The sequence below is a fragment of the Ipomoea triloba genome, chromosome 7, assembly GCF_003576645.1.
Source record: "Ipomoea triloba cultivar NCNSP0323 chromosome 7, ASM357664v1".
In the NCBI taxonomy this organism is placed as follows: Eukaryota; Viridiplantae; Streptophyta; class Magnoliopsida; order Solanales; family Convolvulaceae; genus Ipomoea; species Ipomoea triloba.
In genome coordinates this window covers 528949-550202 of record NC_044922.1, presented here as the reverse complement: position 1 = coordinate 550202, position 21254 = coordinate 528949, and the positions used below count along the sequence as shown (strand labels likewise).

The 21254-nt window shown below is 29.1% G+C and overlaps 2 protein-coding genes across 2 annotated transcripts; both read right to left on the bottom strand.

Moving 5' to 3' along the window:
* Positions 1–6659: 6659 nt before the first annotated feature.
* Positions 6660–14149, bottom strand: LOC116025372. The gene is made up of 8 exons (XM_031266590.1): positions 13943–14149; positions 8628–8843; positions 8450–8542; positions 8264–8368; positions 7864–8162; positions 7727–7763; positions 7290–7592; positions 6660–6831 (listed from the first exon to the last, which is right to left on the bottom strand). Coding segments are annotated over exons 1-6 (921 nt in total). The 3' UTR covers positions 6660–6831; positions 7290–7592; positions 7727–7762.
* Positions 14150–18042: 3893 nt separating this feature from the next.
* On the bottom strand, positions 18043–20584 carry LOC116024805 (protein STRICTOSIDINE SYNTHASE-LIKE 3-like). The gene is made up of 4 exons (XM_031265803.1): positions 20199–20584; positions 19364–19645; positions 19006–19173; positions 18043–18663 (listed from the first exon to the last, which is right to left on the bottom strand). The coding sequence occupies exons 1-4, from the start codon at positions 20525–20527 to the stop codon at positions 18261–18263; spliced, it is 1182 nt and encodes a 393-aa protein (XP_031121663.1). The 5' UTR covers positions 20528–20584; the 3' UTR covers positions 18043–18260.
* Positions 20585–21254: the final 670 nt, after the last annotated feature.

Sequence of the window (21254 nt, the reverse complement as noted above, 5' to 3'; positions counted from 1 at the left end):
TGTATAGTATTATGATAATTATTAGCTTAATTTGAATAATAATTGTTAGTGTACGATACTAATATGACCATTATTAGCTTTACTACAATTAATTCATTAATTTTAGCAAAATAATAATTCCTTAATTATACTAAAGTCTATTTAATTAATTACTTAATTTTGAAAAATAAAAATATCTGTATAGAATAATAATTATTAGTGTATTAATATGAAGTCTGGACAATTATTACAATTAATTTCTTAATTCTTTAATTTTTTAATTATAATAATTATAATTGTAAATAAAGTTAATTAATCCTTTTTATTTTTATAAATTTATTACTTAATTGTATGAATTTTTTAATAAAATTTATTTGACAAACATGATTGTTGCAGAAGGAGTCTCTCCGGTGCTCACGGTTTATTAAGTCTTTATTTTTAAAGCTCTTTGTGTATGCAAAGTTACATTTTTTATTTTTTACTTCAACATATGACACACTGACACATGATTGTCCCGAATGATAAATAAACTTTGACACACTGACACATGATTGTCCCGAATGATAAATAAACTTTCAAAGACTGACACATGATTGTCCCGAATGATAAATAAACTTTCAAAGATTTTAAAAAATTTGTCCCGAATGATAAATAAACTTTCAAAGATTTTAAAAAATAAAAAAGGATTTAGATTTTAAAAGTTAATTTTTCAATAAAACAAATGAATGTGATAAATCTTGAAATCTTAATAACTTGTTAGTTTAGCACAATTATTTAGAGTTTAATACATGGTAAAATCTTAAGTAATATTCAACTTTTCATTTTTGTTTCTAAAGTCAAATTCCTTTTCAATTAAAATATGTAAGTATGTGAGTATGTATCTATATATCGTTATACAATGAGGTAAAAAATAAATAGTAAGTTTCATGAGTTTAGTATATAACTATATATGAGTCTGGATCATTATTTGATTAATTAGTAGTATTGTATAGTAATTTGTCTCATTATTGACTTAATTACCAAATTTAAAAACAGCCTATTAAAAGGTGTGAAATAGTATAATAATATTTTTTGTATAGTCTGGATTATTATTTGATTAATTAAAATTAATTAATTCTATAATACCTTATTTCTTAATATTATTATAGTAAAATCATTTCGAATATTAATATGTCGAATTTTTATTTTACGGACAACCTAATAAAATGTGAGAAAATGACTTAATTAGTAATAAATGTATAGTAATTTGTCTAATTATTAACTTAATTACCATATATATAAAAACAACCTACTAATTACCATCTGAATACTAATAATTGCATAGTAATATGAATAATTATTTGCGTAATTAGAATAATAATTATTAGTATACTAATCTGACCATTATTGGCTTTATTATAATTAATTTCTCAATTAGCAAAATAATAATTTCTTAATTTTACTAAAATTTATTCAACTAATTCTTTAATTTCATAAAATAGTAATAATTGTATAGTATTATGAATAATTATTAGCTTAATTTGAATAATAATTGTTAGTGTAATAATATGACCATTATTAGCTTTACTACAATTAATTCATTAATTTTAGCAAAATAATAATTCCTTAATTATACTAAAGTCTATTTAATTAATTACTTAATTTTGAAAAATAGAAATATCTGTACAGAATAATAATTATTAGTGTAATAATATGAAGTCTGGACAATTATTACAATTAGTTTATTAATTCTTTAATTATAATAATTATAATTGTAAATAAAATTAATTAATTAATTCTATGTATCNTTGTATGCAAAGTTACATTTTTTATTTTTTACTTCAACATGTGACACACTGACACATGATTGTCCCGAATGATAAATAAACTTTCAAAGATTTTAAAAAATAAAAAGGATTTAGATTTTAAAAGTTAATTTTTCAATAAACACATGAATGTAATTAATCTTGAAATCTTAAACTTGTTAGTTTAGCACAATTATTTAGAGTTTAATACATGGTAAAATCTTAAGTAATATCCAACTTTTTTTTGTTTCTAAAGTTAAATTCCTTTCAATTAAAATATGTAAGTATGTGAGTATGTATCTATATATCGTTCTAGAATGAGGTAAAAAATAAATAGTAAGTTTCGTGAGTTTAGTATATAACTATATATGAGTCTGGATCATTATTTGATTAATTAGTATATATGTATAGTAATTTGTCTCATTATTGACTTAATTACCATATTTAAAAACAACCTATTAAAAGGTGTGAAATGGTGTAATGATATTTTTTGTATAGTCTGGATCATTATTTGATTAATTAATTAATTAATTTTAATACCTTATTTCTTAATATTATTATAGTACAATCATTTCGAATATTAATATGTCGAATTTTATTTTAAACCTAATAAAAGGTGAGAAAATGACTTAATTAGTAATATATGTATAGTAATTTGTCTAATTATTAACTTATTTACCATATATAAAAACAATCTATTAATTACCATATGAATACTAATAATTGTATAGTAATATGAATAATTTTTAGCGTAATTAGAATAATAATTATTAGTATACTAATCTGACCATTATTTGCTTTACTATAATTAATTTCTCAATTAGCAAAATAATAATTTCTTAATTTTACTAAATTTATTCAACTAATTCTTTAATTTCATAAAATAGTAATAATTGTATAGTATTATGAATAATTATTAGCTTAATTTGAATAATAATTGTTAGTGTAATAATATGACCATTATTAGCTTTACTACAATTAATTCATTAATTTTAGCAAAATAATAATTCCTTAATTATACTAAAGTCTATTTAATTAATTACTTAATTTTGAAAAATAGAAATATCTGTACAGAATAATAATTATTAGTGTAATAATATGAAGTCTGGACAATTATTACAATTAGTTTATTAATTCTTTAATTATAATAATTATAATTGTAAATAAAATTAATTAATTAATTCTATGTATCTTTTTATTTTTATAAATTTATTAATTAATTGTATGAAAATTTTAATTTATTTTATTTTAAATTTATTTGACAAACATGATTGTTGGAGAAGGAGTCTCTCCGGTGTTCACGGTTCATTAAGTCTTTAATTTTAAAGTGTTTTGTGTATGCGCAATTACATTTTTTATTTGTTTACTTCGACATGTGACACACTGACACATGATTGTCCCGAATGATAAATAAATTTTCAAAGATTTTAAAAAATAAAAAAGGATTTAGATTTTAAAAGTTAAATTTTCAATATATAAAACACATGAATGTAATTAATCTTGAAATCGTAACTTGTTGATGAGCGAAAAACAATATGTCTGACTAAATTCGTAAAAAAGAAAAAAAAAAAAAGAAGAAGAAATGTATGTATGTGGATTTTGTGAAGATGATGCTTGGTTGGAGAAGAAATGTATGCAACAAACATACTTCTCGAGAATGGCGATCGAGCTTTCTTCTTCTTCTTCTTTGATGTAACGGCAACCGTGTAGCGATGAGATCAGATCTGGAACAATGGCGTGAGAGCAAATCTGGTTCTTCTTCTTCGATGGTGGAACAATTGCTCCTCCGGACTTTCTTCTTCATTGTGTTTTTATGTGGTGAGATCAGATCTGGAAGGTGAGAGATAGAGAGGAGAAACGAAAGATAGGGAGGCTGAGATCTTTTTTGAGTTTATTTTAGTGGCTTATTATAATATAATAATTGTGAGATAAGAAAGGGAGAGTATGGTGATATATATTGCACAAATTGTAAAGCAAAAGGTTATCAAAGGAAAGTGTAATTAATTTTAATTTTAAATATTTTTTTATCCAAATATTTGATATTACAAAAATGCCCCTGAGAGTTTGGGAGGGAAAAATGTTCCAGGCACTTCTATTATTATTATTATTATATATATATATATATATATATATATATATATATATATATTGTGTTTTTATGTGGTGAGATCAGATCTGGAAGGTGAGAGATAGAGAGGAGAAACGAAAGATAGGGAGGCTGGGATCTTTTTTGAGTTTATTTTAGTGGCTTATTAGAATATAATAATTGTGAGACAAGAAAGGGAGAGTATGGTGATATATATAGCACAAATTGTAAAGCAAAAGGTTATCAAAGGAAAGTGTAATTAATTTTAATTTTAAATAATTTTTTATCCAAATATTTGATATTACAAAAATGCCCCTGAGAGTTTGGGAGGGAAAAATGTTCCAGGCACTTCTATTATTATATATATATAGATTTTGCTTTGAACATAAAAATTAATAATTTTTTGTAGTAAAATATATGAGTATTTATGAAAGATTTGAATCGTACCGTAAAATTGAATCGAATACCAGTAGACTTTTAATGATTGTATACTTTTGATCCAATACCATTAGACTTTTAAAGTCTAAAGTCGTGATTGAATACACCCCCGAAGTATTTATCTCATGTGGAGATAATCCGAGGTCATCCTCATCTTCATAGCCGGCAGTCGTTAAAAGATTTCAAATTCAACCTGACAACTAAATACGAGGGTTGCACTTATGCGGGCACCACCTATGTCCATACCGTTCGTGCGGCATTCGTGCAAACGTATTACTTTACTTAACGTAATACACAACGCACCTAGTATCCATCATTTATAGCTAGGATCGGAAATTCCCTCCTGTCCCTAGTAGGGATGTCAACGGGGCGAGGGCGGGGGATTTTTCAGGAATGGGGAATCCTCACAGGAATTTTTTTGAATTCTGTCTATTTAAAAAATAAAATAATATTCAACTTTCAAAGTCTAAAATTATAGATTAATAAAACTAAAAAATCACTCTCATTAAATGATAACGTATAAACATCCAATACAAGCAACATACAAATCAGTTTACTGTGAAGTTAATACACTGCTATTTTCAGAATTTCATAAAGACCCTCATGGCCTCAAACATATATATCAATTATCAAAGATACACTGCTATAATCAAATTCAAATTTCATTAACCATTAAACCATAAAACATAAAGCATAAACCATTAAACCATAAGCATAAACCATAATCTGTATAAACCATTCAAATTTCATTAACCATTAAACCATAAAACATAAAACATAAAGCATAAACGACCATTAAACCATAAGCACAAAACAGAAAGCATATACCATTAAACCATAAACCATTCAACCATTAATCCATAAGCATAAACCATAATCTGTAGAAACCATAAAGCAATAATTACAAACGCGAACCAGATTTCCAGTGTAGGACTTACCTAGGCGTTGAGGCGTTGAGCAGACTAGCAGTAGTTAGGGTTGACCGTCGACGGCGAGCAGTGGCCGGAGATGTCGCAGACGCAGAGGCGAGGTCGCCGTAGTTCGCAGTTCGCAGAGAGGCCGAGGTCGCCGCACTTCGCAGTTCGCAGAGAGGACGAGGTCAGTAATCCAGTTCGCACTTCGACGCCGGCTCGGACTTGGGAGGACGGTGAGTCGGAGACGACGTGACGCTGGGATGCCGCCGGCGACCACGCGAGGAGTCCAGGACGACCGCAGGAGGCGGAATCGACGCAGAGGCAGAGTTGAGAGTCGGCTGGTTGAATAGGATTAATTATTTACATTCCAGGGTTTTATGTTCTTATTATCTTATATACTTTGTATAAAATATAAATATATAATATAATAATTATAAGGCTTAGAGATTCATCTTTGTTTATTAGGTGTGGGGGAATATCCTTCTCGCCATTTATTTTATATAGTATCTCAATATTTTCTTCTATTTTCTTCTATAATCTATATCTATATCTATACTATATATAAAAATAATTTCCTCCTCCCAAATTTTCCCCCCAAAACTTAGGGGTATTTTGGTAAAATCATTTATTTTATTTATTTATTATTTTATTAATTATCCATCCTATAATATTATTATGGTAATATGATAATGATAATATGATAATATGGTAATATTGTTAATATTAATGGGTGATGGCACTACTATAATTCTAACATTTAGTGACATTTTTTAAACGTCAGAAAAAATAAAAAAGCATCACCAAATGTATTTATCGACGAAATAAAAACGTCACCCGGACCGTCGGGTTAGCGGCATATGGAAAGGTATTACTGACGAAGTTATGTTTTCGTCACTAAATATTACTATTGTCGACGTTTTTGCATGGTCTTGATAATGTCATGGAATACATACATTTTGAAACGAAAGATTAACAAAAATGTCAGTAATAGTTAGTGACGAAATAAAATATTTCGTCAGAAAATGTGTCTTTACTGACGTTTTCCATAAAATTATGTTTGTCATGAATAAATTTAATTGGCGACGAATATTGAAATGCGTCAAGAATATAACATTTATTGACGATTGTGTATATTATTATTTTTGCCATAAAAAAAAATTGCTGATGAAATACCAATTTGTCAATAAAAATACATTTATTGACGTTTTTTCGTATTTATATTCATCACTAAATTTTATATTTGGAGATATTTATAATTTTTTTTATTAATTGATGACAATTTACATATAGTTGTATGTAAAAAGGTTTACACAACAATTTCATGTAATTGAAATAAAATATTTTAGCATCAATTAACATTTCAAAATAGTGAAATATTTTTCATAGTAGAATATTGAATTACAAGGATGTAATGTGATATAAATGGTTCTTAAATAAGTTGGTCAGACTAAACATGAGATTATATGCAATTTTATGCACATAAAGATAGATAATAATTCTCATGTTTATCAAAATTATTGAGGTCGCCACTTTAGAAGTCCTTTGTCTTGAGGAGAAGGTCCGACCTGATGTTGGGGTAGAAGGTTCGATATGATGCCGGGTCCAATTTGATGTCTAGATATGCAATACCCTGCTATTAAAAAACATATAGATGTTTTTTAAGCATGAATAATAAATGATTCAAAACTATATATTCAACTCAATCCGATAGTTGATTTGCATAACTTTTATACTTTCTTGTGCTTGTATTTAATTTCTAACATAACCTTCCTTTGCTAATATTTTATTTAGTTGCTTATAACATGTAATCATATTTCATTCTAGTAGTATACTGCCCAAAACCAAAATTGATATAACAAAGAAATCTTAAATAAAGTTTCGAACTATGGTTATACCTTCAAATGCTAAACATTACCTCCACAAGTTCTAGCAAAATGTTAAAAGAAAATCCATTTGCAATAGTATGTTCAACTCAAAACCTAAAGTTTTATATAGACAAATAAAACATGCTAAATCTATTAAAAATTTTCAGGAGAAAATCACTATAAAAGTTTAGATATCAAGTATTCCATCCATAGCAATATGTACCTTGTTGTAGATTAAGTTGCAATATTGATGCTGCCATATATATACACTGCAGCTCAAATTCATACTTTTACTTTCCTAAGAAATAAGAACACCACAATTATGATCAAACAAAAATTAAGAGCGAAAATTAAAAGCAAACCACATAAACAGAAAAAAAAAATACCATAGAAAGGAGCTTAGTGTAAACAGCAAAAAAAACCAGTAGTGCATGTAATGGTTAAAGCCCCTTCGCGCCTTCAAAACTAATAGCGTAAATAACAGTACAATAACGTCATCCGGCCTTCAACTCCAAAAAATACACCCCTTCAGAACCAAAAAAAAAAAAAAGCAAATAAAATGAGTGTGTAAGAATAAGATTTGTAAGTTTCACCGAACTTCAATTTTATCGTAAAAGTATAAACTTGATATCACTCATTAATTTTAGCAATGCACTTTACCTTGTAATTCACAAAAATTTCATCCATTGAATTAATTCTGAAAAGAGAGTACAAGGTATTAGTAATGTTAAAAATTCAACTCATTAATTATTAAGTATAATTTAAGACATGTAATTACTAAATATATATTCACATACCAGTTTTGGTTAGATCTCTCTGCTGCTAATGCAGCAAGTAGTTCTTCATATTGTTGAAACTTCATCTTCAAATCAGCAAGCTCTGTCTTCAGTTGAGAGTTCTCATTCATAGTCGTTTTCATTTGCTCCTCAAGATGGGATGTGCTTGCCCGGGTGGATCTAGATGTTTGTGGTTTTGGTCCATTCCCCATTCCTTTGATATATCCTGATCGTGTGGCCATTACAACATCATAAACTTGATCAACAGTCATTGGATTTCCATCTGATGTTGAAGTCTCGAGCATGGTGATCATCTTTTGCTAAAATATTAGAATATTCACTCAAACATGGAATATTAAAGATAATTATTTAAACAAATAGTAGAAATATATTACACAACAATATTTATGCAATGACACACATAAGTTTCCTCTGCTTCCGGTGTAATCCACTTGTCATTCTTACAGCGAGTGAATTTAAATAAAGCAATCCTATCAGGCATAAAATCACCTTCCTCCTTTTGCCTCTGTGTGAAATATCAAATATAGAAATATTATTTTAAAAATTATAAATATCAATTTAACCATAAGTAAAGTCTAAAACATACAAGTTCATTAAACACCGGTACAAATGCAGCAGACCCTTGATTATGTGGTATTTTCTGTTGACTACGGCACCAAGAATTTATCATGCACTTCACCTATAATATCCATCATCATAACTTAATTATTGTATTGAAAATATAAGTATTAGGTATATTTAATAAAGATAATAAAGAAACTAACCTGCACATTCCCTTTGGACCAATAATCAAAGAGTTCATTCCAATTATCTTGTGTTAGGCCTTTTGGAACATGTAGCTTTGCCTCAGTTGTAAAGTCATATTTGAGGAACTGCTTGTGCAATTCATGCTTGTAATTCCTATAGCGAACTTTGAAAATATTTTCCACACATTCAAAGATTCGAGAATCTTCTCGAAAATTAACAACATCTAATCTCATCTAAAAAATTAATGTTTAGAAGCTTAGTTAATAAATAATATTATAAAGAACTTGTTAATTAACAAAAACTATGTTTTTTAATAATAGAAAATTTGGATAAGAGCTTTGTTAAATACTTACCAGTAATCGTTCCCAAGCACGATTTTTTTCTTCCGCTGTGAATTTAGAATATTTTGTTGGACATGGCATGTAATCTCTAATTATTTGGCCAAGTTCATTTGACAACTTAGCAGATTGAGTTCTATTTAAAAGCCGTCCATGTTCCCGATCAATGGCCGGTGATTGGTGATATATAATTGATAATTGATAATATGGTATATGATATTATTCTTAATATTAATATATTAATATATAATATATTAATATATACTAATATTAATTAATTAATTGGTGATTATTTTAAAAAAGAATAATTAATTGGTGATTGGTGATTAGTGATATGGTAATATTGTTTTATATATATATATATATTAATTGGTGATTGGTGATTAGTGATATGGTAATATTGTTATATATTAATATTAATATTTATATTGATTGATATTGATATTAATTAATTTATTGGTGGTGGGTGATTAGTGATATGATAATCTATATCTATATCTATATATCTATATATATCTATATAAGTGACATGTAATTAACTATATTAGAATGAAAAAATTATATAATATTGTAGTAAAATTTTTACATGTCAATCATCTATATTTACATAAAATTAAAATTAATTATACTTTCCTTTTGAAAAATCTTCCATATTATGTTTATCCTCCACTATATAATGATGAGAAATGACTCTTCTCTCACAACGTACCAATATCTGTGCTTTCACTATTAGTTAGAGATCTATAATTTATAATTCTACGAAGTCGAACATCGAACTTTAACACGCGTAGAATTATTATGGTATGCGGTATNCCATATACTATTTACCATCTAAATAACCCGTGGTAATTACCAACTATATTTAACATCTAAATTTATTATGGTCATTAAACATAGAGATTTCATTCTTAGGATAATTTTATATATTTTTACTTCAGATAATGTCAATTACCCGAGCATTTCATTTGATTACTTTTGAATAAAATCTTAAAAATTATGACAACTAATGAATTAATATTGTTGTTCGTAATATAAATTTTATCAAATCAGTTAACGAAATTGATAATACACATATTACATCCATAATTAGAGGAGATTAACAAAATTATGATAATTATTTCAATTCACGTATTATTATGCTAATTCACATATTATTACGTCCATACAATTATGTAAATTATTTCAATTCACAGATTATTACACATATAAAATTATGCTAATGGTTACTTTGGAATAAAATCTTAATAATTATGGTCATTGAGAAATTAGTTCAAACATTATACTTTTATTAAACGGTTTTTTATACTTGCCGTAATTTTATCTAATCAATTAAAGAAATTAATGGTACACATATTACGGACATAATTAAAGAAAATTAAACATACATATATATATTACGGATAAAATTAAAGAAAATTAAACATACACATATTACGTCCATAATTAAACGAAATTAAAATATACATTATTTTAATTATAATATATACTCCTTAATTACCATACTTATTCATAATACATGGACGTCATAATTAGCATAATATTAATCTATACTATATATAAAAACATAAGAATAGTAAAGGCATATTTTAAATTTTAAACAATAGTAAAGGTAAATTAAAAATAGAATGAAAATATTTCAATAATAATATTCTACATCATTAATTAAAAATAGAACAGAAATTAGGTAAAAATACCAGTGGATCTATTATTCTAATTGACTAATTAACTGAAAATAAAAAAAATCGACTAAAAATGAATCTGATGTTACTAATTGATTGAATATATAAAAGGAAATGAATATTAATAATTGACTGTAAAAAAAAATATCCATAATTAACTAAAATGAAAAAGGAAATGGTCATATCATTGCAATTTAATTAAAAAGGAAACATTCTACATCATAAATAATAAAGGCATATTATAAACAATATTAAAGATAAATTAAAAAAGGAACGGAAATTAAAAATGAAACGGAATATTTCAATAATAATATTCTACATCATCAATTAAAAATGGAACGAAAATTAGGTAAATATTACTACGTAATTCTTTTCATTTTTCCTAGATAAGGTTGCCTGATATTAATTTACACATAACAATCGGCACTAATAATTAAAAAAAAAAAGAAGAACTGCCGGAGACGTCTGTTTTTTTTTAAATTTATTATTATTATATTATTTAATTATTTTAATTAAAATTATTTAAAAAGTTTATTTTAAAATTAGTAACCACCATGTCATCACAATTGTAGGTAAACAGGTCAATTTGGACTTTTTTTTTGAAAACATGTCAATTTGTACTTAATTGCATGAGTTTATATAGTTCAGGAATCCAATTGCATTCTTTTTGAGTTCGATGGCCTAATTGCAGTTTTGTGTGTAGTTCAGTGGTTTATTTGACCATTATTCCGAGAAAATGATATTACTAATTGATTTAAAATATAAAAAGATCGTAATCTATATTCTATACTATATATAAAAGTAAAATCCTCCTATTTCATTCCCCGCCTAAACTTTTGTAGTCAATTAATGAAATATTTTATTGGTCAAATAATTAATAAAGCTTATTTGTTAAGAAAATGTAAAATAGAAATTAACTAATATCTATAAATTGATAATATGTATACTCACGTATCAACACATTAATAAAAGTAAAATCATTTATCGGGAAAAGAAAAGGATATTACTAATTGACTGAAAATTATTTAAAAACTTTAATAGTTAATTATACTTTCCTTTTGAAAACTCTAAGTTATTTAAACTTTAAAAAAATTAATTGAACATGGGTTGTTAGATTTTTATAATAATCAAAATTAATTCATTCAAATATGGAGGAGGAAGATAAAACTAAATGCAATATGGGAAAATGAATATACTTAAAGTATAAAAGTATAATTACACATATATTAGTGTAATTGACTAATAATAATTGCCTAATAATTATTATGATAATTAAGTTAAGCATTGGTCGTTGAATTTATTTTTATAATAATTACAATTAATTTATTTCTCATTTTCTCATATTTATTTTAGTAATAAATATAATTATATAAGTCATATTACTTATAGATCTTTTTAAGATAATTTTAGACAAACAAGTCATATATTATTCAATTAATTGAGTAATATTTTGTACTAATCTTATAATCAAATAAATGTACACGTTCAATATTAGAATTTTTTATAATTTCATCTTTATTTTATTATCTCAATATATAATAAAAAAAAATTTATCCACGCCGGGTAATTGGACAATTATTTGTTCTAATTCAAAGGAAAACATCAGAAAACATAATCGATCCAATCAATTTCATCAATTGCGCTATATAATATTCGATGTTATATATATATAATTGTATATTGATCCAAATATTCTTTAAATATTATAAAATCCATTCCGTGCAACGCACGGGCGAAAATACTAGTTAGACTATTATATTGAGTATTTATTTGTCAATAATATTTCTTTTTTTTTTTTTTAATTCCTAATTCTCAAACAGTTAAAATATAAGTTTTAGAAAAAAATAAATTTATATTTAATATAACGTTTTTTCTTTTTAAGGTAAATGTAGATATTCCATTAATTCATAACATAAAAACGTTTACATCAATGATCAATGAAATGGTAAACCATTCTTTACAGTCAGACATAGAAACAACTTATCGCAGACTGTTTCATACTACGAAGCTATGTTCCTTCAGGGAGCTTAAGCTTCATCAAAGATCTAGGTTTTCGTAATCATTCTTTTTTGCTCGCTCAGGATAAGATCAACACTTGTCGAAACCAAACTAAACGTTTATGCTAATGAAAATGAAAAGCTCGTGAAAGTAACGAGAGGAAAAATGCTCGTGAAACTAACAAGAGGGAAAACACAATAATAGAGAAAATAAAAAAGTGGGTAAAGTCAAAGTAGGGTTGGGGAGTTCAAGACTACCCAACACAAACCCCAATACTACCTACTATTATTTTATTCAAAGGGGGAGAAAAAACGGAAGAAGAAGATCTGTGGCGGTAGTCGGAGGCGGACAGAGCTGCGACGGTGGTCGGGGCGGACATAGAAGGTGACCAAAATCGTCGGCTCAAAGCTCCATTAAAGCTCCGGCTGGAGGCCGGCGGTAGAAGCCGAAGTTGAGCAGCAAGAAAGGCGTTTGGTTTTAGAGAGAAAAGGGAGGAAGCATTTAAAAATATGACGTCTAAAAATAATTATTAAGAAACTTTTTGAGTTTGTATTGAGTGTAACCCGCAATGCATTACAAGTAACTTAAGTGTGTATTAATCTCATGTGAAGATAATCCGACGTCATCCTCACTTTCCTTTGACTTATCACCGACAGTCCAAATTCAACGTGGCAACTAAACACGTAAATTAAGTGTCATCCTCACTATGCACTACTTGTGTCCGCGTTCCTGAAGGTACCCTCTCTTTCAAGAGGATTTGCGACATGTCAAGGCGTTCCTGAAGGTACCCCTCTCATTCAAGAGGATTTGCGGCATGTCAAGTCCGAATAAGGTTCTTCGCTTTGCATCGAATTCCCTTTGCCCCTACCGTACTCCAGTTTGATAGTTCCCTTTGCCCCTACAAAGTATGTCTCACGCAAAAAATGAGATTATCCTTTGGAAGAAGATAACACAATTGGCTAATGGCTAAACAAACCATCAAGAAATATGTGAAGATGAATACTCCATAGTATATACATCATCATTGTTTCATATAAACCATAAATATGCAGAGCTAGAAATGAAGGAATGGAGCATACACTTAAACCCTAAAAATTGGATAGGGAGGCCTAACCCCTAAGGTACAATCCATCTTCCATTAGAAAGTGCCATTAATGGAGCTTCAATAGTTCAATCTAATTGATAAACTGCAATAAAAGGCATCAAAACACTTCCAATCCAAAGCTTCCCATCCCTCTCTTCTACCTCGCTAACCGCCTTGACAACTTTTCCTTGGCTGTCTTCCAGTACTCGCAGAACCTTGCCTTCCGGCTATACTTCACAATCGTCCCATGGAGCCGCCCCCCTATGTAGAGGAGGTAATGGATCTTCAATGGGATTGGAAGCTTCAGCAAGAACTTCCGCAGGTTGGGATACAAACCGGATATGTAACTGTAAAACAGATCTGCGACAGTGGATTCCTACCCAGAATTCGGCCCTTTCATTTGCTCTGATGTTGTCAGGGTATCCTGGCACGACAGCCATTACTTCCGAGGTCCCTGCTTTCTCGCCTTTCAGCCAATACTTCTTTAACCTACAAAGAATATATGGTCCATTGACAATCACCTCTCAATAGTCTACCATAGCACAAGATAAGCGTATACAAGTAAAACAATTGAAAGTCATTCAAAATACGAGCATTGAAAGTTCAGACACTAGATTTGTAGTCTGCATTCCATAGAGTATTTTGTAGTTCTGTGATTTAGTTTGATTTTAACAGCTCAATATGCTTTAATTTTTGCTGATGAGGTTTCAAGTAGCTAGGTCAATTTTGCCATGGGCGTATCACGTATGTAAAATTACAATTTTCAGAGTGATTGTAGTGAACAATCAAATGTTTTCTATAATATTATATTTTAATCACATTACTCTGATTAGTAATTTCTAATGGAAAAACATTGTATTGTAACTTTGTATTACAAGATTTTGAATGATAATACCTTATTTAACTATCCATCTTTTTAGTTGTACTGTGCAAAATAACTAGTAATCTACGGATGCTCATCTATATATTGTAGAATTTGCAATCTNAGAAATTAATGGTACACATATTACAGACATAATTAAAGAAAATTAAACATACACATATATATTACGGATAAAATTAAAGAAAATTAAACATACACATAGTACGTCCATAATTAAACGAAATTAAAATATACATTATTTTTAATAATAATATATACTCCTTAATTACCATACTTATTCATAATACATGGATGTCATAATTAGCATAATATTAATCTATACTATATATAAAAACATAAGAATAGTAAAGGCATATTTTAAATTTTAAACAATAGTAAAGGTAAATTAAAAATAGAATGAAATATTTCAATAATAATATTCTACATCATTAATTAAAAATAGAACAGAAATTAGGTAAAAATACCAGTGGATCTATTATTCTAATTGACTAATTAACTGAAAATAAAAAAAAATCGACTAAAAATGAATCTGATGTTACTAATTGATTGAATATATAAAAGAAAATGAATATTAATAATTGACTGTAAATAAAAAAAATATCCATAATTAACTAAAATGAAAAAGGAAATGGTCATATCATTGCAATTTAATTAAAAAAGGAAAACATTCTATATCATAAATAATAAAGACATATTATAAACAATATTAAAGATAAATTAAAAAGGAACGGAAATTAAAAATGAAACGGAAATATTTCAATAATAATATTCTACATCATCAATTAAAAATGGAACGAAAATAAGGTAAATATTACTACGTAATTCTTTTCATTTTTCCTAGATAAGGTTGCCTAATATTAATTTACACATAACAATCGGCACTGATAATTAAAAAAAAACAGAAGAACTGCCGGAGACGTCTGTTTTTTTTTTAAATTTTATTATTATTATTATTATTTAATTATTTTAATTAAAATTATTTAAAAAGTTTATTTTAAAATTAGTAACCACCTTGTCATCACAATTGTAGGTAAACAGGTCAATTTTGACTTTTTTTTTTGAAAACATGTCAATTTGTACTTAATTGAATGAGTTTATATAGTTCAGGAATCCAATTGCATTCTTTTTGAGTTCAATGGCCTAATTGCAGTTTTGTGTGTAGTTCAGTGGTTTATTTGACCATTATTCCGAGAACAATGATATTACTAATTGATTTAAAATATAAAAAGATCGTAATCTATATTCTATACTATATATAAAAGTAAAATCCTCCTATTTCATTCCCCGCCTAAACTTTTGTAGTCTATTAATGAAATATTTTATTGGTCAAATAATTAATAAAGCTTATTTGTTAAGAAAATGTAAAATAGAAATTAACTAATATCTATAAATTGACAATATGTATACTCACGTATCAACATTATTAATAAAAGTAAAATCATTTATCGGGAAAAGAAAAGGATATTACTAATTGACTAAAAATTATTTAAAAACTTTAATAATTAATTATACTTTCCTTTCGAAAACTCTAAGTTATTTAAACTTTAAAAAAATTAATTGAACATGGGTTGTTAGATTTTTATAATAATCAAAATTAATTCATTCAAATATGGAGGAGGAAGATAAAACTAAATGCAATATGGGGAAAATGAATATACTTAAAGTATAAAAGTATAATTACACATATATTAGTGTAATTGACTAATAATAATTGCCTAATAATTATTATGATAATTAAGTTAAGCATTGGTCGTTGAATTTATTTTTATAATAATTACAATTAATTTATTTCTCATTTTCTCATATTTATTTTAGTAATAATATAATTATATTAGTAATAATATAATTATATAAGTCATATTACTTATAGATCTTTTTAAGATAATTTTAGACAAACAAGTCATATATTATTCAATTAATTGAGTAATATTTTTGTATTAATCTTATAATCAAATAAATGTACACGTTCAATATTAGAATTTTTTATAATTTCATCTTTATTTTTATTATCTCAATATATAATAAAAAAAATTTATCCACGCCCGGGTAATTGGACAATTATTTGTTCTAATTCAAAGGAAAACATCATAAAACATAATCGATCCAATCAATTTCATCAATTGGGCTATATAATATTCGATGTTATAATATATATAATTGTATATTGATCCAAATATTCTTTAAATATTATAATAAATCCATTCCGTGCAACGCACGGGCGAAAATACTAGTAGACTATTATATTGAGTATTTATTTGTCAATAATATCTTCTTTTTTTTTTTTTTTAATTTCCTAATTCTCAAACAGTTAAAATATAAGTTTTAGAAAATAAAAAATAAATTTATATTTAAAATATAACGTCTTTTTTCTTTTTAAGGTAAATGTAGATATTCCATTAATTCATAACATAAAACGTTTACATCAATGATCAATGAAATGGTAAACCATTCTTTACAGTCAGACATAGAAACAACTTATCGCAGACTGTTTCATAACTACGAAGCTATGTTCCTTCAGGGAGCTTAAAGCTTCATCAAAGATCTAGGTTTTCGTAATCATTCTTTTTTGCTCGCTCAGGATAAGATCAACACTTGTCGAAACCAAACTAAACGATTTATGCTAATGAAAATGAAAAGCTCGTGAAAGTAACGAGAGGAAAAATGCTCGTGAAACTAACAAGAGGAAAACACAATAATAGAGAAAATAAAAAGTGGGTAAAGTCAAAGTAGGGTTGGGAGTTCAAGACTACCAACACAAACCCCAATACCTACCTACTATTATTTTATTCAAAGGGAGAAAAAACGGAAGAAGAAGATCTGTGGCGGTAGTCGGAGGCGGACAGAGCTGCGACGGTGGTCGGGGCGGACATAGAAGGTGACCAAAATCGTCGGCTCAAAGCTCCATTAAAGCTCCGGCTGGAGGCCGGCGGTAGAAGCCGAAGTTGAGCAGCAAGAAAGGCGTTTGGTTTTAGAGAGAAAAGGGAGGAAGCATTTAAAAATATGACGTCTAAAAATAATTATTAAGAAACTTTTTTGAGTTTGTATTGAGTGTAACCCGCAATGCATTACAAGTAACTTAAGTGTGTATTAATCTCATGTGAAGATAATCCGACGTCATCCTCACTTTCCTTTGACTTATCACCGACAGTCCAAATTCAACGTGGCAACTAAACACGTAAATTAAGTGTCATCCTCACTATGCACTACTTGTGTCCGCGTTCCTGAAGGTACCCCTCTCTTTCAAGAGGATTTGCGACATGTCAAGGCGTTCCTGAAGGTACCCCTCTCATTCAAGAGGATTTGCGGCATGTCAAGTCCGAATAAGGTTCTTCGCTTTGCATCGAATTCCCTTTGCCCCTACCGTACTCCAGTTTGATAGTTCCCTTTGCCCCTACAAAGTATGTCTCACGCAAAAAAATGAGATTATCCTTTGGGAAGAAGATAACACAATTGGCTAATGGCTAAACACAACCATCAAGAAATATGTTGAAGATGAATACTCCATAGTATATACATCATCATTGTTTCATATAAAACCATAAATATGCAGAGCTAGAAATGAAGGAATGGAGCATACACTTAAACCCTAAAAATTGGATAGGGAGGCCTAACCCCTAAGGTACAATCCATCTTCCATTAGAAAGTGCCATTAATGGAGCTTCAATAGTTCAATCTAATTGATAAACTGCAATAAAAGGCATCAAAACACTTCCAATCCAAAGCTTCCCATCCCTCTCTTCTACCTCGCTAACCGCCTTGACAACTTTTCCTTGGCTGTCTTCCAGTACTCGCAGAACCTTGCCTTCCGGGCTATACTTCACAATCGTCCCATGGAGCCGCCCCCCTATGTAGAGGAGGTAATGGATCTTCAATGGGATTGGAAGCTTCAGCAAGAACTTCCGCAGGTTGGGATACAAACCGGATATGTAACTGTAAACAGATCTGCGACAGTGGATTCCTACCCAGAATTCGCCCCTTTCATTTGCTCTGATGTTGTCAGGGTATCCTGGCACGACAGCCATTACTTCCGAGGTCCCTGCTTTCTCGCCTTTCAGCCAATACTTCTTCAACCTACAAAGAATATATGGTCCATTGACAATCACCTCAATAGTCTACCATAGCACAAGATAAGCATATACAAGTAAAAACAATTGAAAAGTCATTCAAAATACGAGCATTGAAAGTTCAGACACTAGATTGTCTCAAATGTTCCACAATGTTGTACACACACACACGATATGTATATACTATATGAATTTATTCTATTATTCCCTCCACACGTAGAATGGTGAAGTTTGGTGAAATATGCACAACGTGAGGGAATTTGGTTGATATTAAAAAGACAAGGACTAAATTAGTCAAATATACTTAATTTTCTACTATACATCTCGACTACAAGGTGAGGAAACGAACCTTTCCATTAAACCTTCGCAATATACAAAGAAGGACCCGTCCTTACTTAGAGACAGACCATTCGGGAATTGGATATTGCGGAGGAGAACAGTGGTTTCTTTTGTTCTTTGATTATATTTGAGAACTCTCCCAGTATCTTCTGCTGAGAAAGACAGCTGAAAAAAATTCCTGAAAACAAGAAAGGCGAAACTTAGGAATTGCCATCATATAATTTGATTTACTACACATGAATATAAGACATCAAAACAGAAGATTAAGTAGTAAACGAGGGTGTATGGTCATTCAAAAGGCTATTCCAAGACAATTTAAACCCAGCAGAGAGCAAATCTGAGAGCACGAATACTTTAAATTAAGTTACCTTCTTGGATAATTGATGCTGCTATCTGTAAAATAAATGTTCCCTTCGTCATCAACATCCAGATCATTTGTGAATCGAAAAGGAACTCCTTCAGCCTCTGTTGTTAGAGGCATTGCCTGACCACCTTCAGGCCCAACCTTCATCAACCCAAAGTACGCATCTGCAATATACAAGTCACCCGTTCTTTTCTCAAACCGTAACCCCAGAGGCCTGCCACAGATGTGCTCATTCTTAACGTAGCTGAATGGCGTTGGGTTTGGCTTTGGATCACATATACTTGACCTGAAAACATATCTCACAAGAGAAAAAACATCACCAAAGCAGAATAAAAATCCCTAAACAGGCATCTCTTCATCTCTAGTACAACACTGAATCTCAACATTCCCCATTGTTGATCACTTTTGTTCCTTGAGGTCCCTTGGGGCATATCATTAAGGAACAAATAACCACTATGACTATGACAACAACTAATACCATGCCGGCTAGTTTAATGTTTAGGAGTAGTTAAACAGCAACTGCCTATCAGCAATAAAGGCCATAATAAACCATACTCTTATAGTCTTAGGCAAATGCTCCAGTAACCATTACTCTTTCAAATTTATAGACTTGTCCATGAAGTATCAGCATGATTATTGATCCAATTCAGCATTAGAGCAGCAACCTCAATCCAAAGAACAGACTTTTGACAACTTTGAATAGATTTCAGATTCCTAAGCAAAACAATGAAACCTTAAAACTAGCAATTGTTATAGCATGGACCAAGGTTCATATTGCAAAAATTATGTAACTTCCTGTACCTACAATTAACAGTTTTTGAATGGTATAATTGACTCACCTATTGGGGGAGGTATAAGTAAAGTCAATCCACTTCTCCCCGTTCCAGAACAGAACCCTCCCGTCGGCGACGCCAGTGTAGGGCCCGCGGCCCTGGGGGTCGAAAGCGATGCTCTCCGGGCCTTGAATTTGGTTCAAGAACTTGAGCTCCGACTTCTGAAGCAGATTCTGAGTGTCCTTTTCCACCGGGAGCTCGGACCACGGCGGCAGGTCTACTTTGTAGGCTTGGAAGTCCGGGAGGCCCGATAATGCGCTGTGGTTGAATGGGTCTACAGCACAGTACACCGCCACCAGGAGGAATATCGCGGCGAGCACTCTCGCTGTCGCCATCACCGGAGATTTCTTTTAAGGATGATTGGAAGATGGAAGATGGAAGATGACGCCTTGTTGTTGTTGCAGGCACACGGATATAAAAGATGTGATAAAGACTCCGTACTTTACTAGAAAACACTCACGTGTTACAATTGTTTTTGTCACCAATTAAACTTAAAACTCGCAATTATTACTTGATGATGTATTCCAGATGGACTCTATTGGCAATTATTACTTGATGATGTACTTCAGATGAACTCTATTGACAATTATTACTTGATGATGTACTCCCGGTGGACTCTACTGGTATATTATAATACAAAATGTCAAGAATCAAACTCCAGATGGACTCTACTGGTAATCTATATCTATATCTATATAAAAACAAAATCCTCCAAAACGAAATCCTATTTCCCGCCCAAAATATTGTACATTAAAACAATTAAAACAATAAAATAATATTAAAAGTACAATAATATTAAAACACGAAATCCTATAACATCAAAACATTGTTATACATTAGGATTAGTACATTGTTATAATCTTTATCTTTATCTTTATATATATAAAAACAAAATCTTCAAAAAACGAAATCCTATTTCCCGCCCAAAATATTGTACATTAAAACAATTAAAACAATAAAATAATATTAAAAGTACAATAATATTAAAACACGAAATCATATAGCATCAAAACATTGTTATACATTAGGATTAGTACATTGTTATAATACTCCCTCCATTCG